The 25348-nt window shown below is 36.4% G+C and overlaps 1 protein-coding gene across 2 annotated transcripts; it reads right to left on the bottom strand.

Annotated features, from left to right (window-relative positions):
* Positions 1 to 4332: 4332 nt before the first annotated feature.
* Positions 4333 to 20837, bottom strand: LOC119788073 (protein shisa-5-like). 2 transcript variants are annotated; one of them, XM_038292242.1, is made up of 6 exons: positions 20657 to 20836; positions 16305 to 16455; positions 13708 to 13743; positions 13344 to 13492; positions 8830 to 9060; positions 4333 to 5130 (listed from the first exon to the last, which is right to left on the bottom strand). In XM_038292242.1, exons 1-6 carry the CDS (start codon positions 20721 to 20723, stop codon positions 4946 to 4948), a joined length of 819 nt encoding a protein of 272 aa, XP_038148170.1. In that variant the 5' UTR covers positions 20724 to 20836; the 3' UTR covers positions 4333 to 4945. The 2 variants fall into 2 exon arrangements, with proteins under 2 accessions (XP_038148170.1, XP_038148250.1); XM_038292322.1 differs by lacking the exon at positions 13708 to 13743 and having other exon boundaries at positions 20657 to 20837.
* Positions 20838 to 25348: the final 4511 nt, after the last annotated feature.

Genomic DNA, 25348 nt, shown 5'->3' with positions numbered 1-25348 from the left:
GTCATGTCTTTAAATACACATTAGGCTGAATTCAACACACTCTAGTAAACAGATAAATGGAGGCAGAAGAGGTCTTTCAGTCATCAATGCACACATTCGGCAACATACGGGAGCTCTTTCAAGCTGGGATCCGTTTCATTCACAACACCTGTCCCATTAACGAGGAATCAGAATCAGAAATACTTTAATAAAATTACTTTCATTACATTACTTCAAATGGAGTAGAGTGACTATAGAACCAGTTTAATGCAACACAACTTCATACAATATATATAATTAGGGGGTCCCCGCTCCATCTCATCATGGGTTTGGGGGTCCTTGGCCTGGAAAACTTTGAAAACTCCTCCCCTAGAGCAATAATGAAGTGTAAAAATGTGGTTAAGCATCCTAAAGACTAAAATATACAAAAAATAAATAGAAATAAATTTAGAGAATAAATCTTTTTTTTATTTAAAACTTATGAAACCAACTCGTAGAGTTGAAAATATATCATTCAAAAAGTATATTTTTGCAAGTAAATTAACTTTTCTTTATTATTATTAAAACAACAAGGCATGTGTAGAAACAAGCTACTGCAGGTGTGTGTGGTTTTTGGTGCATTAAGGATTTAGTTCATTTTAATTGGTTTATTCCAAGTCAGGCACAAAACATACAGTATTATTTAAATATTATTCTATAGAATACAAAAAGAAAGAATAATTGTAGGACTGGGATGAAGACAACGTATTTGCTCCCTTCATGGATTTCCATAAATAATATGGTTGCTTCAATTTACAGCTTCATAACCAATTACTCAGTGGCCAATCAATGGAGCAAATTATATCTTTAATATAGGTGAATAAAAAAAAAAAACATATGCAATATGTGTTATAGCAACAACTACATATCAAAGGTCCTTTAATATATAGTTGAACATTTATATACTGCAGTTTTACATTGTTTAATCAATTGTTTCAATAGCTAACTATATCCTGGTATAAACTGAAGAGGGAGTCCAATATAAATTTATTAGAGAAATTAAAAATACTCTTCAACATACATGGCACTAATTTTGGAATATTTAATATTTTAGAAAGCTATGTATCATGACAAAACCATCTCTTTGTGTCTTGATTTAAATTAATAAGACTGCTTATGACACCACCCCAAATTAACTCTAAAGTTTGGCATGACAGGTTAACTTTTTCTTTACTTAAAGTAACCTAAAGTTACCAAAGCCCGTCATATTTTAACCCCGTGCTCTCTGTATATAAACCTTTTGGATAACCTCAGGTAAGATGATTGTATTGGTTTTAACCAGAAGCCAAAAAAAATAACGCCTAAAAAAAAAACAATAATAACATCACAGTCTCTTATTTATACCAGTATATGGTGAAATATAAAAAAATTATTAAAAATGTTTGCTCTTTATTCAATGGATTTCCTTAAAGGGGGCAGATTTGCCGGAAATTATATTTAAGAGTTACAAAACAAAGTACAAAGACTGCTAAAAATCTTTTCTGGCACACTAGAAACCCAGAATGGGATCAGGCAAAAAAACAAGTGGCTATAAAATATAGTTTTATTTTTAAAAAGTGACATTTAAGAATACAAAAGATGCTGATTAAGACAAACAGCTGAGGTGAGGACCAGTTAATTACCCTTTTTTTTTTTTTTTTTTACCATTTATTAATGGTTACTATTCTATGACAGAGGCCTACAAAGGTAGCATCTCAAAGCCTTAGATTTGCTGGTTTCTTTCCCAAATATATTTCTCTATTGTTTTATGGGCTGAACCATGTGCAGTGCCTAGAGGAAGGAGGATAACACAATAATCAATTGGGATGCAGCAGGTTAAACTGCAGCTTCTTCAGCAGGTAACATCATAGAACATTGCGTAAGCCACGATCGATTCAAAAATGCTCAAAAAGCTGTCTGCACAGAAAACTTCAGCTTTCTCAGGTGATAAAAGCCCTGCTGTATTGTGATAGAGAACATTCAATTCATTAACCTGAATTAGAGGCTATGGGATCCCTGTTACGCTAACAAAGACATGGTCATCTACCCAACTGAATAACTGGGCAAGGACAGCATTAATAAAATGTCAAAAATCAATGTTAAAGTGGCTCTGGAGGAGCTGCAAGCATCCACAGCTCAGGTGGAGTAATTCACCTCTATAAGAAGCCATGTTTAAAGTCATGTAGAGGTCAGCAGTACAGCATAGGGCCACTTGGACAAATGGAACTGAACAACTGGAAATACTGTAAGAAAACAGTCTGTGAAACAAATGAGGGACTGAGGTTTACCTCCCAGCAGGATGAGAGCCCTGAACGCAGCCGCCGCAGTTTATATTAAAGCATAATAATGTGTCAGAATGGTCTAGTTAAATTCCAAGCTAAAATTTAATTAATCTTTAAGATTTGAAGATCAATGATCATGGACTCTCTATTCAGCCAGAGCATGAACTTTAATAGAAGAAAAGCCCAAGTTTCAGTCTTCAGATGTATAAAGCTGGAAAACCCAAAAAAAGGTTGCATCTGTGATCACAAGGAAACAAGGGTTCTACACTTTGAGCCAATGGGCTTAAAATATTAATAACCTTTTTATATAATCCATTCCTTTCACATAAAACTACAATGAAAGATATTACATACTGAAATTATAAGAGAAAAAAAAGCAAGACTATATTTCAAATACAGTGCAGAGTAACTGCTTAGATTAAGAAACCACAAGCATGGAGTGTAAAAATCTGCCTTCCATAACCAATCGTCATCAGCTGTAATTATAGTGATGTTTTTGAAGCCAAAAAACAAACTGAGGACATAATTTTATTTTGCAAGACATTAAATTTAGCTGAATGTTTTATACATCTTTTCATTTAAGTTAAATTTAAATGAGATGCAAGAAGAAAAAAATAAATTAGATGAAATCCTGTTAAATGAAGGGTAACGTGTGAAAAAAAATTCTACAGATGAGAAGACAATAAACTAAAAACTGAGATGTTGATCTTGCCCTAGTAACAGGGATCTAAAGAAATCTGAAAGGCCCAGTTGAATAACTAAAGCTGGACCTTGATGGATATAAAGTAGAAGAACCAGAAACAAACCAATAACTTTTCTTTTCCTGTTTAAACAGGATCACAAGTAAAGGAAACATTTCCAAAAAAATTTCAGAGAAAGAAAAAAAAACATTTAACAAAAGGACAAGAGATAAAATAGACAAAAGCAGAAACCAAGGATCCTTTACAAATACTACGTTCAAACCGTAAGCGCTGGAAGCAGGAAAAAAGCTTATGCTGCTTCATTTTTTGATGCTTTTACCCCTTAAGGTCAGACATGCTTCAAGAGCATCTTTGAAGCGCCTGAAGCACGTCCAGATGCGTCCGATGCTTCTGTGTTCAATGGCAGAGAGCGGCTTTGCTATATTTCCTGTTATAAGAGGGTAAAAAGTCGTTTTAATTATATTTTTTAATGGCGGCTGTACGGTGGTGCACTGTCACTGGGAATCCCCTTCAACAGCAGCCTCTGGCCCGGTCGCCTTCAGTTTTCTATCACTGTTCGCGGCACCTGGAAGGCGTCTTTCATGGACGTAATCCAAACTGCAGGCACCAGAATGATAAAATCGAAAAAAAAATTCTGCATGTAACTTAGGCATAAATGAACCATTTCAGTGGCGTGATAGCAATCTGCATTAGTAGTGCTGTGTCCGTCTCCCTGCCAGCCCCCAGATCAGCTTCTCTGATTGGTTGATGTGGCGCGTTTAGTGCGTCCCACGCGTCAGATGCTCAGAAGCTCATGAGGTGCTGCTTCAGCTGCTCAGATGTGTCAAGATGCGCTGACCCTGCTGCTCAAAACGTGCTGCAAGAACTTTTGCTGCGCCCTGATGCATGTCACTTTTGCCGCGCCCTGATGCATGTCACTTTTGCCATTGCATGTGAACTAGCTGCTTCTAGCGCGTGTTCTGAACGTAGCATATCAGTTGTGCAGCAGTGTGTTTGCTGAAAACATTGAAAACAATTCTGGGTTCTAATGTGGTTAAACAAAAAAAACATAAGTGTCATGTCCAAATTGAATGCTGAATATCAAGGAAAAATAAAACAAATAAACAAAATAAAAAGGACAAGTATCATTTTAAGGTGCTCTCATTCAAATTAACAATATTGATTCAAAATTTAAAAAATCTGAAGCTATCAGATTGCATGACATTGTCCATGGTCCATAAGTTTGCTATCAAGGCACATGTGCATCTCACATTTTAAATATGTAACATTTCTCATAAGGAATGCTAAAGGAAGGAATGAATGCACTTTAGCACACAGATGCACATTTGAAAATTAATAGAATCTCAAAAATATGAAATCAACATGTAAAAGCAACAGCTTTTAAGTTTTCTGTACTGATGACAAATGAAATGTTCCCTTTAATGACTGCTTAGAAAAATAAAGTATCCCAGAAGTGCAATAAAAACTAATACCCACTTTACACCAGTATAAAAACAAGAGTATGTTTAGAAAAAAAGAAGCTTAAAGCACGTATGAAGGAATTTTTTTTAGTCAAATTTCCTATTTGCAGCAGTTTGCTTAGGAGTCGGACCAGTAGGTTTGACTGGTGGACATCAAAGGCAGGCAGAAATCTTTGAGGCATGGTCAGAAAACGAAAACTATTTCTTCATTCTTGTTCATGTTAATTTCGCCAAGATATCAAAGGAGCCACAGGTAAACTGGAATCAGACCATGTTTCAATACATATATAAGTAAATACACATGTTGAATATCATTGCAAAACAAGTCAAAAGGCATCAACATTTCTGTACTTTGGGACATTTGAACAACAAATGTTCAGCCGTTACATTTCCATGTTTACCATCAAACTAAAGGAAGCCATTTTCTGTAGAATTTCTTATCTTATCTAACACTTTTTTCCTTCCCGCTCAGCAAAAGATAGAATAGTTTTAATGACAGATAACTTCACCCCGTTTTGGGTGGGACAACATAATCTGGGTTGTATGCAGGCTGTGCTAGGAAGTCTGATTGAGCGGGTGGAGGATTTGGCTGTGGGTGTGCGGGAGGTTGTAGGGGGTATGCTGGCTGTCCGGGGCTGTATGCCGCCTGGCTGTAAGGCATCGGCTGCTGGGGAGGGTAGGCTGGACCAACTGGAAATAGAAGGAGAAAAGCATGAAGATGAAAGGGTCAGAAATATCCTTTAACCACATAATAGCTCATGCATATATATATATATATATATATATATAAAAACAGAAATTATTCATTTCCTGTTACTTCAGAAAACCTAAACATAACCCTGTAGTTAATCCACCTCCACTTCCGCTATTCTGGTGCAACAAGGCAACCAAGCTTTCAGAGCTTCAATATATACTTCAAACAAGTGGTTTAAATTCTATGTTGAGATTAGAGCTGCAACTGGCGATTGCTTTATTATTATTGTTATATTATTCTGTCGATTATTATTTTTTTGTTAATAATTGGATAGCAGAAGGTTCCTTAAAGAGGACATTTTACATCATTAAACCAGGGGAAACTTTTCCACTTGAGGAGTTCTGGATAGAGCATATTGACAGAAGAAAAAGTTGTGTTGATTTTTATCTGAAATACAAAATGTGAGTATTTTTTATTTTATTTTTTTTGTATAACTGCTGCTCAAGGTGGGTTGCTCTGTCAGCTAAAGACCCCTTTTAGTGTCTCTGAACTCCAGTTCATATTTAATCGATAACTAAATTAGTTGACAGTTATTTCAATAATCGATTAATCATGAATAATTGTTTCAGCTTTAGTTCAGATCGGTCGGAACTCTGATTCAACTTCAGGTTTAATATCTTGATGTCTCAGGTTTCCATGTTTATCATTATATACAGAAACAGACCGCTAAACGGGTTGATATCATGGAGATTTAACTTGTTTTACTATAAACTGTTTGAATTAATCAAAGAACAAAAGCATATTATACTTTAAAAATGGTGTCCACAAAACAAAAAGTGATGTCCAAACATAAGCCAAAAGCAAATCAGAAGCTGTTTTTTTTTTTTTTTTTTTTTTTTTTTTAAGGACGACACAAAAAGCCAAGACTACAGTTTTCAAATGCATTTTACAGACTCTTACATTTGTGAGAAAAACAAGGAAGTTTGCATATTTGAACCAAATAGCAACTGTAAGGTACAATGAGTTACTGCATCATGTGCTAAGCTGCAAGAGGAACTGGTGGACTTCAAAAAAAGACGGCGGAAAAGGAGAAATCCTGATGTGGAAATACTTACAGGGATAGTTCAGGTTTTTGGACATGAAGTTTTGTTAAACTGTTTTAACAATTTTAAAACATCCCATAGACGTGTCACACCCTGACATCGATTAGGAATATTTTTGGGCTACTATAGTTGCGGAAGACAGAAATAAACATAACAGTTTATTAACGGCCTGAGGAAGGATCCGCTATGGACAGCATAGTTAAATAATGTTTAACTATTTGGCGTGCTGATGAGCGGTTTATTTCCCTGCTCAGGAACCATCTGCCGAAGCAATGCAGTGGAGTGATGGCAGCAAAAGAAATAGTCCAGTTGATATCTGACATATATCCAGGATGTTATAAAATGATTAAATAATCTAACAAAACACATGCCTAGTTTTCTAACTTAAAAACCTTTGATTATTTGGGCACTGTAATGCAGAGCTACCGCTCTTTCTCTGGTACATTACCGTCTGTTTCTCAGAGCAGGAGGGTTTGTGACGGTAAGGACACTTCTACATGTCAGCTACAGACGGTGAACATTTCAAACAAAGCTAAACTACCCCTTTTAGCTCAACTCAACTTTATTTATAAAGCCCTTTAAAACAACCACAGCTGCCACAAAATGCTGTACATACCGAAGAAAGTCAAAATATGGATAAAAACATACAAGTTTAAATGATAAAACAAATAGAATTCATTCAAATTTAACAAATAAAACCATATAAGAAAACAATAAAACCAACCACAAAAAAAAAAAAAATCTCATGCTGTTATAAAAGCCAAAGAATAAAAATAGGTTTTAAAACTTGTTTTAAAAATGGACGGTGAGGAGTGTGGTCCAATGAGGAGTGGGAACTCAATCCACAATTTTGGAGCAGAAACTGAAAAAGCTCCGTCTCCTCTGAGCTTCCGTTTGGACCTCGGTACCTCCAGGAGCAGCAGGTCAGCTGACCTGAAGCACTGATTAGGAGCATAGAGGTGGAGAAGCTCAGAGGTAGGGAGGGGCCAAGCTATTTAGAGGCTTACAAAAAAATAAAGGATGGGAGTTATGGGCTCCCTCTTATCTAATCCAGTTAAAAATCTGTGAAGCTGCATTTTGCACCAACTGCAGACGTGCCAGGGAGGACTGGCTCACTCCAAAATAAAGTGCATTACTGTAATCTAGCCAAGATTTAACAAAGTGTAATAAAGGCATGATTTTCCATTTTAAAGTGCTGCTTTTAAAGTTTTGACCTTGGCCAACTATCCGATATGACAAAAGCAGGACTTTACTACAGAGCAGATTTGCCAATCCAATTCAAAATTACTGACCATCTTAAAACCCAAGTTTGAGATGACAGGCTTTAAAAAAAACAGTGAAAAGGCTAAAGTCAACAGGGGGATTAAAAAATATTACTGGGACCAAACACCATCACCACAGTTTTGTCCTTGTTAAGATATTAAAAAGGTTTAGAGCAACCCATGTCTTTAATGTCATTAAGGCATACAAGTAGCACATATATCTGACTGTCACCAGCATAAAAATGATGAGAGATGCCGTGCCTGCTCAGCATGAACCCTAGGGGCAGCAAGTACAATGAAAAGAAAAGGGATCCTAACACTGAACCCTGTGGTATGCCATAAGGAAGAGGAGCCGAGCTAGATTCCTGGTTCCCAAGGCTCACGCTCACACTTCTATTGGAAAAATAAGACCTAAACCAGTAACATGGTCACTAGAGTCATCTGCCAAGAGGATGTCATTAAAACATCTTAAAGGCCTCAGTGCTATTCAGACATTTAAAAGGAGATTGAATCACCTCCAGGGCACAATGTTCACCTAAAAACACCTTTTCTAGGATTTTAAAAATAAAAGGCAGCTTGGAGATGGTCCTCAACTTAGCCAGCACACCTCCATCATGGTCAGGTTTTTAAGTAGAGGCTGGACAACAGCATGTTTAAAACTCAAAGGTTAGCAACATTATGACATCAACCAAGAATAAAATGTTTATTTTCTGTTGAAATTAATATGGGTGTAACATTAAGTAACAATATGTCATTTTTATCATGTAATGGGGGAAGAAAAGCAACATAGGCTGCAAGAATCCTCACAAAACTGCCTGGATTGGATAGACTGATGTCAGAATCATCAGGATCAACTTTTAAAAAAAAACAAGTGTAATTTTACACCATTAGGAAAACTCAGGTTATAACTCAAGTTTCTAAATTTACTTTCTCATTTTTTATATATATATGTTTTATAATTAAAAGTATAAAATACTTTTAACCACTTATTTGTTATAAATACTGCACGTTGAGTTAGTTTATATTTCCTTAAGAAAATCCTTCCCTAGTACCCCATGCTAGCTTTTTACTGCAGACCAGTCAAAGCATCAATTAAATATTTATCATCCGGCCCACTATTTACTCCTGAGGGGATGTTCCTTACAGGGAATTTTAACCTGACAACAGCAGAAAGAGAGGAATCCTGTATAGCTATAAGGTGACAGAAATAACATATCTTTAGAAAAAAACGCTGATAAAGAGTCTACCAATAAACCTGTGTGTAACTTTAGATACATTATCACATTTGATGGTCTCTTTGCATGGACGCCAAGAAGCAGATCATACTCACTGGCTTCCTGATAGGGTGGTGGTGGTCCTGGGGCACATGGCTGTCCTGCATAAGGCGAGGTAGGCATGGGGTGTGTTCCATAGCCAGGCTGAACTGGCATGGGCTGGTAGGGTGGATACTGGGCTGCCTGGTACGGCTGGTGGTATCCAGATGCTGAAATTGGCTGCTGGGGGTACTGAGGCTGAGGAGCAGAGGTCACCATTGTGGTGTGGGTGGTAGTAGCTACCACAGCTGTAAGGAAACAAGGAAATGTGAGAAATTTTGAACATTTACAACGCAAGATACCAATAACAAGTCATAATAGAGTAAAAAAAGAAACAGTATAGGGATGGCTTAGCTAAAAAAAAAAAATACATTTTCTTCACTCAATTGGATTTTTACTAACCAACTGGCCTCAACTTCAGTATGTCATGTGTTTTAAATCCACTCATCTTTAGAGAGTTTAACCCGATTATATTCATACCTCTGGCATAATAACCAGAATTTAAGCAAGAAGTATGTTCCTGACTGTGTACGACTGGTCACCGGAAAGAAAACATATTACTAAAAAACATTAAGCCATTCTCAATTAGAGGAACATCCTTACTTGTATTACCAATGCATTCTTACAAAGCTCACTCACTTAATTTACAGATTTTTTATTGATTTTTTATTATCACCTATATTTGGGGATGGGCTCCAAGTATTTTGAGACTGGAGGATTACTGCTATCATCCTAATCTTTAGCTCCCTTCACAGATTCTCAATTAGATAAAAGTTCAGCAAAGTAGATAACTTTCTAAATACAAAACCTAGTTGCCAAAATTGAATAATTCAAACTTGATTTTAGAAAATGGAAACCGTATGGTATTTACACCTTCAAAACTAAATAAATCTTTACAATATTAGAACAAATTGGTCACTGGTTTGTTCGTCTTGCTTCTGCTTCTAAAAATAGAATGCCCACTTAGTTATAAATGGAGGATTAATCCTATCAGTAAAAAGCCCCTCAAAACGGCATTTCCAGTTGAAAAAACAATGTTAATTCAATTGTTATGTCTTTCTCACCCTATTTGTATGAACATACTAGAGTAATAAGGATGACCCCCCCCCCCCGCCCCCGCATAGAAAGTATACTTATACATTTAATAAAAATCTTAATTTAGAAAATCCTAGACCTGGCAGTTAAAAATTAGGCAAAAATGGATTAACAAGTGATCGTAAAACGTATCTAGTGTACATGACAACTATAAAATGGAAACAAGTTCAGACAAACTACTGAATCTCTCCCTTTTTTATAGAAAAGAAACTAAATTAAATATGCTAAGTCAATATTGATAATGCAAAGAAACTTTTTCAGATTATTTCTGGAAGATTTGGGTACTGAGAGAGACCCCAGAAAACAGAAATCTGTTCCATGTGTATTTAAAGACAGGGTTGGTGTCTTTCAGGACCACTTCCTGTAAGTGATGTGGGCGTCCTCGAGGTTTTCCCCCTTCAGTTGTGTCATGGAAACACTGACTCAGTTTGAACATTCCTGGATCTGATGCCAGCATGAAGCCGCCTGTGCCAAGAATGCTACAATGTGCAGTTTACTTTTGTTTTCTACCGAGAAAAAAAAGCGGCAAAGCTTACAGCAAAGAAGAAAACATCCTTTCAAGAGGAGAACAACTACTTCTTTTAATATTTCGGCTATTAATTTTACATTGTTTTGAAATATTTATTTTTATGTTTTTTCTATTATTTATTCTATATTATATGAAGAATATAGAGAGAATATAGAGAGTGAAATCTGCTCTACCTACTTTTGTAGACATAAATGCAGATTTGAGGATTTTTAAGGGAAATACTGACTTTCTATTTTAATAATGATAAAACTAACTCCTCTGTATTTGCACAGGGAAAGCAGCTGAATCTCACTGTCAGGCATATCTAAGAAACAGCTGTTGGAGCCTTTAGAGAAAATCAAACTACATATGGCACACAAGCACCCCAAATTATTGCTTTCAAGGCATTTTGAGCATTAACTTTGATTCAGATACAAAGTTTACTACCAACATGTCCTGAAAGACAGACATCACAAATAAATACCCACCCTTTATAACATCAAATTCCTTTTCAAAAGAAAACAGGCATTCAGTTTGACCTGCTAAAATTAATGATCTTCTTCAAAAAGATTCTGAAATAAGACAATGCTGCCACTGGCTTTAGAGCTTAAGGGAAAATGTTTAAGAGTTTTCAAGCAAATAAAATGTCTAACATCGCCTAGGTTTCAAATGGTGTAGCCCAAGTCTATAACCCATATGGATGAGAGGATCCATCAATATAAATTCTGTATAGCAGCTTGTAGACTTTGCTCCTTTATTGTATTTGCAGAAATTCCCAAACCATCGCTATCTAAGGTGCTTTTGGGATGGGAGAAAAAAAAATTCAATTGCAATAAGTGGGCATGTTGAGGGTGACCAACAATGATTGTGAGTGCAAAAAAGAAAAAGTGCAAATGAGTTTTGTTTGCGAAATTTATATAAGCTAACTAAGGTTTGATGCAAAATGAAGAAGAAGCTTAAAGCCATGGACCTGGAGGTAATAATTATTATATGTATTTAAAAATGAAGGACAATTATAATCATGAAAATGATTGGTACTACACTTTGAAATTGAAAGTGCTACAGAAAGTAAAAAATTATATTATTATACAATGTTTGAAAGAGTACCATTTCTGAGACTCCAGAAAAGAAAAGACCCCCAAAAAACTACACATGGAGAAAAATTGCTTAGTGGTGATCCTTCCTAGGAGTGGTCGGCCAAGCTAAATTCCTCTTAAACTAATTCCAGTCACTCTGGAGATTAGAAGAGAGCCCGGGACAACGCCAAAAACACCAAAGTCCAGATTTGCTTCAGAATAACCTTTTATGATTCTTCACAATCCTTAAGAGCTTCTGTAAAACATTCAGTGGATTTTAAAGTCAGAGGAACATTTTAGAAGGTATTGATCCTGCTTTCATCAGACGTGAATGAAAGAACAGTTTGAACTTAAATATGATTGATGGGCTGAGATTCTTAAGAGGAAATTCATCTTAGAAAATCCCATAAAATTGCTGAATTCAAGTAACCTGCAAAATAAAACAGACATAAACCCACAGTGATCATTCTAAACATGATTCTAGTATTTATGCTGCTCATCTTTGTCCAACAGTAAAATCTGTAGTAATCCAAAAAAAAAAAAAACAAAGTGTGACAACAAAAAAGCATACAGAAAAATCTGTTAAAGATTATGAACAAATATGAAGGGGAGTGGTTTCATATGCAAAAAAAGGAAAAGTCTTTCAAGGTGAACAAACAGCAGGATCAGGTGTGGCTCAAAACTAAAACAGTAATTATCTTTAATGACTGAATGTGTCATAACCCCAAGGGGTGAGGACCTTATTTATCAGGCTTCAGGAACCTCTGTTCTGTCATGTCTGTGTTTTTGGTAAGACCCAAACCCTTCCGTGATGAAAGTCAGGTGGTGGGTGGGCCAACCATCCTGAAATGAGTCCCCTGATGTTCTGGTTTACAAGTTCACAGACAAAAATCTCCACCACATTGGAAACCTCAAGAGCAAACTAACTATGTTAGAAGCCAAGCCCTGCACTGCTGCATGTGCTGAGAGGTAGACAAACAGCATGCATCTCTAAAATGTGTTACTTGTTGGTTGTGTGCAGGAAACAAAGAATGTTTTAGCAACATGCAGCTGACACTGCATACAAATGCATGTATTTATCTATACATATAATCTTTATCTCAGTAGATACCATTAATCTTTTTAAAGAGGGACCTGGCTGAGCATGGCAGCATCACACATGACTCCTAAAACTGCAAATGTATGGAGTTAATTTTACAAGCAGAGAACTAATTTTTAAATGGGCAAAATTGAGAGAACTTTTTTTAAAATCAGAAAACCAAGTCACATTATTTTACTATTAATCACCAAACACTAAAGTGAGGGAAAATAACCTAATAATTATTTTCACTCTCTGTTGGTTTTCTGATAAATGAAAGCCTGGCTAGCCTAAACTCATTTATGTATTTACACACCATATCGGTCTGGAAAGGAGCACAGAGTATTTTGCCTTACTAGACTGACCTACAGACCATGTCTGGCTGGCCAGTGTAATTTACATTTCTTTTCATCAATAATCTTATAGCAAATAATTATAATAATGAAGAAATGTATTTATTTATTTTATTTATTTTTTTACATGGAAACTTTAAGATTAAGTATGATAATTAACAAAAGTTAATAATGAACTTAGAGCGTAAATAAAAATTTAGCAATACATTGTGCCATTATGGACCCTAATTTACAGTAGTACTAAATTAAGACCACTGAGTTGCTTGGAAATAACAGTGTCAATAAGATGAGATTGGTATTGAAAGTTTACATATATAAAATCAAATCAGGTACCATATTGCCTTGCAATATGTTTTTAGGCAGATAATCTACCAACCAAATAGTAAAACAAAAGACATGGTTTTTCCTGAGGACTACTTACGTCGTGGCTTGCGGCACAGCTTGTAAATGCAGCAGCAGGGACAGATACAGCAGCAGATGAGGACAAGAAAAAGGAAGATGGAGCCCACGATACTAACGATCATAGGAATAGGTGAGTCGTGATCCATAAAATCGTCGTTGAACTTGTCACTATAACAGACAAAAATCAGAAAATCAATTGTTATCCCCAAAAGAGAAGCATATTATTATGTAATCTAAGTGCATACAAAGTAAAAAGGAACAAAATAAAACTGGTGCTATCAAAGTATGACCTTTCAACAAATGATTTAGAGTATCATGAACCAAGTATCCATGGCAGGGGAACAAAGGGACATACAACCACACGAATGTACAACATGACTCACCTTTTGTCATTAAAATTGAAGTTGGACTTTATGTCACTAAAACAAAACACAAAAATCCAAAAGTCAATGATGTTATCCCTAAAAAAAAAAAAGCTAATTACTAGGGATGCACGATATAATCGGCCCCCTATCGGTATCGGCCTGTATCGGCCTTAAAACTGAATATCGGACATCGGCCACCCCACCGATATTTAACCCGATATTTGATCAGCTTCTGAGTTTCTAAAGTCTAAAAAAAAAAAAAAAACCTTCTTCTTCTCCCTCAAAAACGTATTTTTTACAGACTTAAACACTTCTAAAGACGAGGGAAAAAATATTGATACATTAAAATATCACAATATCTTCATATGCTGATATATTGCCATTTAAAAACACCATATCAATCTCTTTTACTAATGAAATATTGCTATATGTCATCGTTATGCTACGAAATCCCCCGAAAATTCACAAAATTTTGCCATATTTTTATATGTTGATATATTGACGCCGTATCGATCTATTTTACTAACAAAATCTCACAAGAATTTGCAAAATATCACGAGAGTTTGTAACAGAACGATGAAATTTCACGAGATTTTGAAAGTAAAATAGATCGATACCGCGTTTTTAAAAATCTATTTGATATCAGCATATGAAAATATATTTGAGTATATTATTTTTCAAAGTGTCAGAAATGGATAACAAAACTGCTATTTTCAATGACTACTTATTTTTGTCCAGCTTTAACATCAGTATCGATATCGGTTATCGGCTACATGAGTTTTAAAACATCGGCATATCGGATATCGGCCAAAATCCCAATATCGTGCATCCCTACTAATTATAGTTTCTTCTGCTTTACAGTATCATTATCCGAGTATTCATGGCAGGGCAACATACAGTTGGAACAGAAGGTATTCAGACCCCTTTAAATTTTTGAGAAATGTTTGAGAAATTATTAAAAAAGAAAAACAAAAAAATTGAATGATCTTAATTATTTACACCCTTTGCTGGGACACTCATTTAACTCGCATGCTGTCCATTTCTTCTGATCCTCCTTAAGATGGTTCTGCTCCTTTAGTGGACTCAAGCTGTGTTTACTTTAACTGATTGGACTTGATTAGGAAAGGCACACCCCTGTCTAAATAAGGCTACGTTCACACTGCAGGTCTTGATGCTCAATTCCGATTTTTTTAGTGAAATCCGATTTTTCTGCATTGCCGTTCACATTTCCAAATATATGCGACTTGTATGTGATCTCCTATGTGAACTGCACTCATACAACACAAGTGTCCCGCATGCGCAGTATAGAACGCAATGACGCCACAGCCCTGCATGCTCTGTTCATGCAGAAGTAAAAATGGATGGTAGGGCCGGAGCGCATCTAACAATTTTTCCCAACCATAAAAACAGAATCTTTTCAAGATTGTTAAACATAAATACTGCACTCCACTACTACTCTCCGCATCATCATCCGCCATGGTCGTTGTTTTTCTCGCCGCTTGTTCATAGCAAGACCCAGAATGGTGACCTTCGTCGGGTATTAATGGCGTTCAGGTCGGATAGTACGACCTGGCTGTTCAGACACAGGTCGCCTTTGAAAAGATCAGATTCGTATCCGATTCAGGACCACAAAGTCTACGTTCACACTGCAGGTCTTGATGCTCAATTCAGATTTTTTTGTGAAATCCGATTATTTTGCGTTGTCTTCACATTTTCAAAAATAGGCGACTTGTATGTGATCTCCTGTGTGAACTGCAGTCATACAACACAAGTGTCCCGCATGCGCAGTAGAGAACACAATGACGTCACAGACCAGCATGTGCTGTGATTACGGAAGTAAACATGGATGGTAGTGCTGGTGCGCATCTAGTGATCTTTCCCAACCATAAAAACACAATCTTTTTAAGATGGTTAAACATAAACACTGCTCTCCGCATTATCGTCTGCCATGGTTGTTGTTTTTCTTGCCGCTTCTTCATAGCAAGACCCAGAATAATGACCTTTTGTTTCTCTGTTAAACTTCTTCTCTGACGTCATCACCGGACATACTCAGAGCAGTCGGCCAAATATGAATAAACCACAATTATCTGCATTTTTATTGTTTCTATCTTTAGATTATGAGCTATATACTACAAGGTTAAAAAGAGAGTAAAACATAAAAGTACACTTACGTAAAAAAAAAAAAAAAACGTAATTTAGGTCTTTTTTTATCTAGGTCACCCTCGATTTTATAAAATCTGGATGTTTATCTGGATGCACAGATGAGCTGATGGTATGGATAATGCTTCCGGAGCGGATCAGGTTGTGACAGTGACCTCTGAAGTCCACCATGATTTCATTTTAAAACAGCTCAGTCATACTCCACAAATAAACATACATATGTGTATATATTAAAGAAGGACAATATACTGTTGAATTACTGAGTTGGAAAAATACATTTCATGTTTTGCTGTGTACACACTATCTATTAAGATGCAAGTTCTGAAGGAAGGAAATCATGGCTTAATAGTGAGCAAAACTATGCAACCACTAGTGCATAAAGCTTCTTACATACAGACATTAAAACAAATACAAGAAACCATAAGAAGGAATGAAGAATAAAATAAATTAGCTACCATGCTCTCTGTTTCACTTCAGACAGCTTATCCCAAAAATTGGTACAGCACTTTCTGTTATAGCAGTCACCACAGCAAAATCCATAGCTGCATTCCTGACTCTCGTGAAATATGTTGAATGAATCTCTGTAGGCTTTACAGTCGTCGCCCCCTGCAAAAGAGAGCAAAAGAAACTTATTGCAACTCAGTAAAAAAGACACAGTCCATCAATGAACAGAGTGTCTTTACTGAGATTCAAATGAAAGGATTGTTTACCTAAACAGATTCCTGATTTAAAACCTACAGAGTAGACCCATTTTTAAGAAGAGCTGACCCTCCTAAATAAAAAAACATGGTAGAATAGTAAAAGCTCTAAAGTAAAAAAAAAAAAAAGTAATAGCTCGACAAAATAAAATTATGATTTAACATGAATTTAAAGCTGCAGAATGAGGTTTGGAGCAATCAGCAACTATCAGCTCAATGCTTGACATTTTCAAAAGGTTTACACAAACAACTTCCTGTTAGATTAGGTTTAATCGGTTAAACTTCTGGCAAAGATAAGCCTCACCAGCTCTGATGGAGTCAATTTAACTCAATTTGTTAAAAGGATGATTTTGCAGTAATTCTTGGCATGATTTTGCTAGATTTTGTACTCAAAGCACTTTTATCAGGCACCGTAGAAGTTAATAATATTTCAAACCATAAAATATTAGAGGCGAAGGTACATTCTCACATAAACTGACCCCACATACGTTTAATAACATAACCTCATTATATCAAATTGAATTACGTTATGTAAAAGAATCCACACCCTATGGCTATAACTAACGGTAAACTTTACAAATCAATTAATCTGTCAATTATTTGCTCAATTAATCAATTAATAATTGGATAGCCAAATGCTCCTTTAAAATGCCAAATATTCCTCTGTTGCGCTTACAACGTCAGTTAAAAATGTTGGATTATAAAATTTGTAAAATAACATTTATTTGTTATAAGTGTGATTTTTCGACAATGAATCATTAAACAGGAATGGAGCGAGGTGTTACTTTCACAGCTGGGAAACAGTGCAAAAAGCCAGTTAAATAACACAATACACAGGTATCGCTCACATCATTAAATCAATCGCTGTGTGTCCCAGGGCCATGGTATAATTACATGAAGGAAAAACGTCAGAAAATGCCTTCTCCTAGAAATCTGAGTGAGCCTGAAGCCATTCTGCCGGTGCAGCTGAAAAATGAAGGTGAGCGTGGAGCGGATTCTGAGCAGATGGCCCTGGCACAACTTTGAGTGGCGGAGCGAATGAACGAATATCCTCCTAAGCAGGGAGCGGGAATTGCGAGGCGAGGCGAGGCGCGGCGCTCCGCTCCGTTCAAACGCTCTGGCGGTGAATGAGGCTTAAGGGCTTGTTATACTCTTGTAGCAGATATGACGCAGATATTTTGGATTCATGCCCAATTTTCAAGCGTGGTCTGCGCTATGTTATTCCACACCACAACACTAGAGGGACAATCACGAACTAGCTGTGGGGCTAGATACAGCCGAGGTGGTGAGGAAGTGGCGGCAAGTTTTTTTCAAAAGAGGAGACCATGAGGGTGAAAAAAAGCGGGGATCGAGGTGGAAAAAGGGTCCCGGCTTTCTCGCGCACCTCATACAAACATACAAACAAAACAAGCCACTAAGGTATCAAACAGGAAATACGCAAAGTGTAGAGTGGATCTAGAGTTGACCAACCAGATGCCTCCTGTCTGCGGTCACCTACAATTTTGGAGAGGTGCAGGAGAGTGTCTGTGGAGGGGGCAGAGGCACATTTGCATTCACTGCGACACACACAGATGACCTGGTTGATGAGTATACCGTAAATCAGCTTTAACTCAGACACAGCAGGGCAGTCTAGAACAGCACCGCAGTCAGAATCAGGTAATCCACATTAGAAAACTGTCTTCTATAACAAAAGTATCTGAACCATCAGACACTGGATATATGTAAAGGCTTAACTATGTTTTCAAACAGAAGGCTCCATGAGAAAATGTAACTTCATAAAACAAAACTTTAGAAGGTTTTATTAGAGTAGTTCATAGGATTGATAATTATATAGTGGCTGAAAATATGTTTGTTATAATTTATAGTAACATTCACATGAAGTTAGATGTTAGATGGATTAAATTCAATAAGAAGTTTAAAATATTTCAACCACACAGAACTCTGATAAGCAAGCTCATTTATAACATGCAGACAATTCTTGAATATCTGAATAAGGAATCAATTGGAATGGGAATCAAAAAGAGGAATCAAAATTGGAACCAGGATCATCCTAATTGAAAAAATGTCCATTCCTATTCCATGGTGTAGTCTGTTGAATCATCAGATTATCAGGAAGGCCATCTTTTTTCCAGAATGCCCCCCTCAATCCGAGCAATGTGACGAACATTGGGACTTTGGGAAAAAGTCAATTAAGACTAGAAAGGGACTCTAGACACGGAAGCTTTCAAGGAAAACAATAAAACCATGGAGTGAAACATCTACATGCTTGTGGTTATTGAAAAGGAAACAAAAAACAAAACAACAATCACAGTATTGGTTTGGATTTTTTTTATTTTTAATTTATGCAAAATAGATCAGCCCTATTAGAAGCTATGATGAGATTGTTCAGAGGGATGGATGTTTATTTGTTGGAATGGCCCATTAAAAGTGCAGACCTAAATCTGACTGTTAATCCATGCCTCGACTTGACAGTTGATGTCAGTTTAATCTTGATGCTCTCCATCTAACAGGTTTAGGTAGACTTATTTTTTTTTTTTTATAACCGGTTGTGTGTTACCGAAAAATCCTAAGACTATTATGTTTGTGACTGTATTGTATGAAGATCTTCAAAAGGTTCATAATGAATTATTACTTGTTAAATTTACTGTAAAGGAGTTAAAACAAAACATTAAGCCTTTTCATTTTTAATAAGTTTTTCAGAAAGTTTTAGATTTTCATACCAACAAGAGTAACAAAAAAAAACTAAAAATAAAAATATATATTTGTTTTGCAAACATGATTGTTTTACGATGGGTAATATCGACTTTTTTTTTGTTCATTTAAACTATAAGGCTTTATCAAGGAAGTACATCATATAATACACCTTAGTACTAAAACAATTAATTGCGATTAATCGATTATTGATTAAAAAAATAAAAGAGCAAATAATTTAGTAATCAATGAATCGTTAGCTGAAGTGTAAACAATCTAACACGCGTCTTTAGCTGGAAGAGGAACCCATAAACGGCAGCAATTATAACAAAATCGTTAAAAAAAAAAAAAAAAAAATTTAGGATTTTGCATTTTAAACAAAAAACTTTTTCATCTGTCAGTATGCTCTATCCAGAATGCCCTAACTGGAACAGCTTAGTTTCGCCTTCTTCTTCATGGAACGTTTGGCTATCCGATTATTAATCAATTAATCGAAAAAATAATCAACAGATTAATCGATTTGCAAAATCGTTAATTGCAGCCCTAATACACATATGAGTAAAACAAATAGTGATTTTGTAAATATTTCTGAATTTGATGCTTTGTTATTAACTGAGACCTGGCAGGATCTTTTGTGTAAATACAGCTAAAAAATGCATAAAACCTTTTTTGTGTGTGTGTGTCTAAATCCCTCTCTTATCATTTGTCGACTTTTTTTAATTCCACTTATTTAAACCTGTGTGACTAATGCTGTCACTTCATATTTAGATAAATAAGTGTTTAATTATATATACACACACATATACATATATATAAACACAAACATCTCTCTTTTTAGGTATATGCGGGCAATATTGTATTTTCTATATAAAAATATTCCTTAAGTGTTTTGTTAAAGAAACAAACTAAGGTAACACGTCCAGATTTACCAGCCTTATAAAATAGACGTAAACATGGTTGTTTCTGGTCTCAGACAGACAGGAAATGACGCTGATCCCGTTGCCAGGGGATCTCATCCAATCGAGTGCCGGGAAAGCTACCTTTCTAGTAAAAGTAAGGGTGTTGGTTTTTCAAACAAAACAAAAAATAATAATAAAAAAACTGAATTTTACATGCAGTCTGCCTAAACCCAATTATCTAAAATCATTACATTTATTCTTAAAAGTTTAAATGGCGTTCACGGTCATCAATATTAATCATCAATCGAATTAGGCAAGGGTCTGTCGGTTGAGATTCCTTTATCAAACCGATATTAAAAATAGCTTAAAAATTTGCTAAATATTTTTTTCTAAAAACTACAGCATGTTTCCAGAGGGACAGCCTCTGGTAACGGGCCTGAAGAGTCCCTGTTCCATGAGACCTCGCCTAAAAGCCTTAGGCCTTTTTCATTTATATCAGCTTAAAAATGTCAAACTTACCGAAGACACGACCGGACAGAGCGGCACAGAGGATCACCACTGCTAAACTGGCCAGACCTGACGCCATGACAGCTTTCGATATTCCCTGTGCTAAAACGGATAGTTTCCTCCACCTTCCCCCACCGACTGAGGGAGGGAGTCTGGATCCGCTTCGAGGACCCTCAAGCTCCGCCCGCGTTCAGCGTTTACGCTGGGTGGGGCATGAGACACTGGAGCTCTTCTTCTTCTCCTTCTTCTTCTGCTGCTTCTTCTTCTTCTTCTTTTCTATCATGGCGGATCGCAAGCAACTTTAAGGTGTATACCGCCACCTACTGTTCATGAGTGTGTAGCAACATTGTTTTACATCTATTAAATTCTATTTTTTAATTTTGTATTCTGAAGATAAATAAATAATGCTCTCCTTAATCTATAAATATCCTTCATATTTCCTTAATTTCCCAATAATCCTTTAAGACTCCATTCTTGGCCTGTCCTTTCAACTACTCTTCTCAATTTCACTTTTTCAGAGAGCTCTTCTCCTCCTTAATCCGTGTATCATTCGTTCTTTCTATTTTCAATTGCCAATCAAAAAACAAAAAAAAAAAAATTGACTGGTTATTTTGTTTTTTGTTTTTTATGGTTAAACCAAAAACGAAAAAAGGATTTGTTTTTCATATATCAATTCTAAGCTCAGATCAAGAATACGAAATGGAAAAACGGACAGCAACGCATAATTTGATTTTAATATTTAATCGGTACAGTTTACGTGACCCGGAAATAGCTCTTTGCGCAGCAGTTGGGGTAATGAAGTGGTTACCATGGCGACGCTAGAACCATACACTATGTTGATCGAGAAGCTGTTTGTTGTTGCTAGTTAAAAGTACAGTGCACAGAAAAGTTTCAAGACAAAAGTTACACCTGGAAAATCCTGCTGATTTTCTCCGTTGTCATGTCCTCCTCCTTAAGAGTCACACGCTTGGATCCTCGAAATAACACGTAACTGTCCATGGCTGATAGGTCCGACTGCCTTATCTGGTGCAGCTTGATCGAACGTGGTGGGGGTAAGCCAATTGTTTTTTTAGCTAACGCTCCACCAAACTTCCGGGTCACGTAAACTGTACCGATTAAATATTAAAATCAAATTATGCGTTGCTGTCCGTTTTTCCATTTCGTATTCTTGATCTGAGCTTAAAATTGATATATGAAAAACAAATCCTTTTTTCGTTTTTGGTTTAACCATAAAGAACAAAAAACAAAATAACCAGTCAATTTTTTATTTTTTGTTTTTTGATTGACAATTGAAAATAGAAAGAACGAATGATACACGGATTCTCCTTGTCCCTCTCCTTCTTTTTCTTAGGCTGCGTCTCAATTCGCAGGCTGCGTACTTCCGAGGACGCAGCCTACCTAGCCTCCGGAGGACCCAGACTTGGTAGGCTGCTCCGGAGGATCCTCAGCCGTTGGTAAATGGGACGGTCTAGCCTTTGGAGCACTTCCTGGTTGCGACACGACGTCATCACGTTTACCCCAAACACAGCGCGAAACAAAATCCGACAGCTCGAGAAATACGGAAAGAAACAACAAAAAAATAGATATGGAAATTTTATTTTTTTATTTACTTGTTATTGGAGGAGGAGAGTCGGCTTTGACGGCAGCAAAACCTGCGACGGATTTTTCTCAGGCTGGCAGAGCGCAGTGGAGAGGTAAGATCCACCTGCTATTATTCTAACCCACAGGGGCCTGCTAATGATCAGAATATACCAGCTATTAAATAAACGCTTGTCAGCAGATTGATGAATAGGTTTAAATATCAAATTTTATATTTATTTGTAAGTTTGTGATTTATTTGTTTGTAACTTTAGTAATTTGAATTGAATAGTTAAATGTGTACAAACCCTGTAAATAACTGACTTAAATCACTACTTTCACTATCACTAATGTTGTGTTGAGAAGCCAAACTGTTGAGAAATAAATCCTTTTTGTCTAAATTGTTATCCCCTTACTGCCTGATTTTATTTGCAATTTTATATATATATATATATATATATATATATATATATATATATATATATATATATATATAAACATAATACAGGAAAAAAAAATCAAAATATAAAAACATAAAAAATAAGTTAAATAGTGGATCTAGATGAAGTAAAATTTAATTTCTAATAAATCATGTAATAAAGATAAGGAAAAAAGATAGATGACTGAATAAAAATAAATATTTTTGTCTTTTTTTTTCTACAGGTCATACCAGCCCCAGAGGATGAAGAGCAGGACGACATGCCAGAGGATGAGGAGGGGGAGAACGTGTTGGAGGCAGTCAGTGGTGCTCACTGGAGGGACCAGCTGTCTGCCGAGGTGTCTGCCCTGGAGGACGGTCTACCCGACCACCGTTACATTTAGATGGCAAGTAGAATCACATTTTAGCTGTTCTTATTTCAGGGTTATAAAAACAGTTTTAGTAAAGTCATTATTTTCTGCGTCCACTTGAACATTTTTAGTAACATGGCAGCCATCGATTGGATCAGCAGTGGAGAGAGGCAACCCCACCCACCAGATGATGTCCCACTCGCAGTCAGAAGACTCCAAGCTCATCTGTGTGGCATTGCATGCAGTCCAGCAGCACCACCAGGGACTCCTGCTCAGTCACAATTGTATATATATGTTCTCTAGTAATATTTACTGTATATCTTCTATAAATAGTTTTAGTAGTTAATTTTAAAATCTAATGTCAATAGTTAAAAATGTTTAATAGTTTATTGTAAATACTTGCTTCTCTAAAAATAAACTGATGTCACTGAGAAGTTGTTCTAAGTTTACTTAAATTACAAAGAAGTGATGAAACAGATCATGTAAAAAGGTTAAAAGACTTTAAGAACACACCGACAGCAATAACTTTTATAAACAATTTAATAATTTAATTTAACCATAACAGCAACACAGAACTTCAACTTGTTAAAAAAAAACACCAAAAAAATAATAACATCTGTCCATCCTTTCCCGCCTCCCTCTGCCGTCTCATATCCTCCCTGATTAAATCCACCAACTCGTCACTCCTTCTTCTCTTCCTCCTTTCCCTCACCCTCATCCTCATTCTCTTCCTCATCGTCACCCTGATGCTGCTCAGCCTCTGCAGCATCTAGTCCTGGTGTTTCCTCAGGGATGGAGGCAATTAGGACAGGTGGGGCAACAGAGGGCCTCCGTCCTAATACCTCATCCATGAGGACAAACCAGGGCCAGGTGGCAGCAGTAGGATTCCCACTGACCCGCTGCCCTGTCCCTGGATCTTTGCATTCCTATAGTAGAGGAAAACAATGTGTGTCAACAGATGCTATTTTCTGTAGTGTTTCATTTAAAGCTAGAAAAAAGGAAGGTTTCATGATTTGGATGGATTGATGAAATTCTACAGAAAAAGACTGGAATGGTAACCTGGAGATTACTTTTTCAAGCTTACTCAAAGTGTAAATTAACACGAATATAATAAATGAAAGATGTAATTTCCCTACACACACACATACATATATACATATATATGTGTGTGTGTGTGTGTTTCATTACATTATCCAAACCTGAACATACTTTGTATTTTTTTTTTTTAAAGTTGTCCCACACAAGGATCACTTCTATCACAAATATGAGATTTACAAAAAGTGGCATCTGAGCATCATTTGATGTGATCAAAGATTATATTTGTACGTTGGTGTTTGAACAGGACTTCTTTTAACTTGTGTGACTTTTACATAGAAATGCAACATGTAGATGGAATTCTGCCTCTTCCCTCCATCCGACTGCAGCAGTATTTTTGGCCCCGATGATGAAGTGGTCATTTTATCCACTCCTCTGTCTGCTCCCTGGAACAAAATGACATGTAAAGCATATTTCTGTTAAGTCAACAGGCAAAATGACTGTTCTGTATAATTACGCCTGTATTGTTCTTCAAGCGAATTATACTTTAAACCTTATTATACTGTACTCTAAATAAACTATACATTATTGAGTATTAAAACAAAACGTTTGCAGTATTGACAGCCCAGTACAGCTGGACTAATGTTATTTCTTCAGCTGCATTAAGCTTTAAAAGTTCTAATACTTTGTAATAAACTGTTTGAGAATAAATAGATCTGATTAGAGAGGGATACGGCTATCAGTACAGTAAGATGTAGGTTAAAATAAAAAATAGTGACATTTGTATGAAGGCTTTTAATTGTTGATGAGCATCACGTATCAACAGGTTAGCTCTAAGCTTTAGCTTTAGCTGCTCCTACACATCCCGGTGGCTCTGTTACCGTCATGTATTTTAATAGATGTTCATAAAAAAAAACAAAAAAAACAAACTACTTACATTTAAAGGTGTTCTCCGCACTACTGTCGGCGCTGCTGCTGCTTTCGGTTGTCCGTAATTTGAAGAAAATCCGACTTTCTTCTTCTTCTTTTTCTTCAACTAAAAAAAAAAAAAAGCGCGCAAAGCACCTCGGGAAATCTAGCGGGAGGCGAGGCCACTAAGGACGGTAGCGATGCATCCTCAGAATTCGGGGAAAAGGAGGACGCATTTTGAGGCTGCATTTTAAGCGTCCTCAGAATTTTTGCCAAATGGGACGGCCTCCGCGCAGCGTTGTGACGTCACCGGCCTCAAAATGCGTACTACCAAGTACGCAGCCTGCGAATTGAGACGCACCCATCTTCTGCTTCTTCTTTTCTATCATGGCG

The sequence above is a fragment of the Cyprinodon tularosa genome, unplaced genomic scaffold, assembly GCF_016077235.1.
Source record: "Cyprinodon tularosa strain WSP-4 unplaced genomic scaffold, ASM1607723v1 ctg10, whole genome shotgun sequence".
NCBI classification, from domain to species: domain Eukaryota; kingdom Metazoa; phylum Chordata; class Actinopteri; order Cyprinodontiformes; family Cyprinodontidae; genus Cyprinodon; species Cyprinodon tularosa.
The sequence above is the reverse complement of the archived record's forward strand: the minus strand, read 5'-3'. Positions and strand labels throughout refer to the sequence as shown.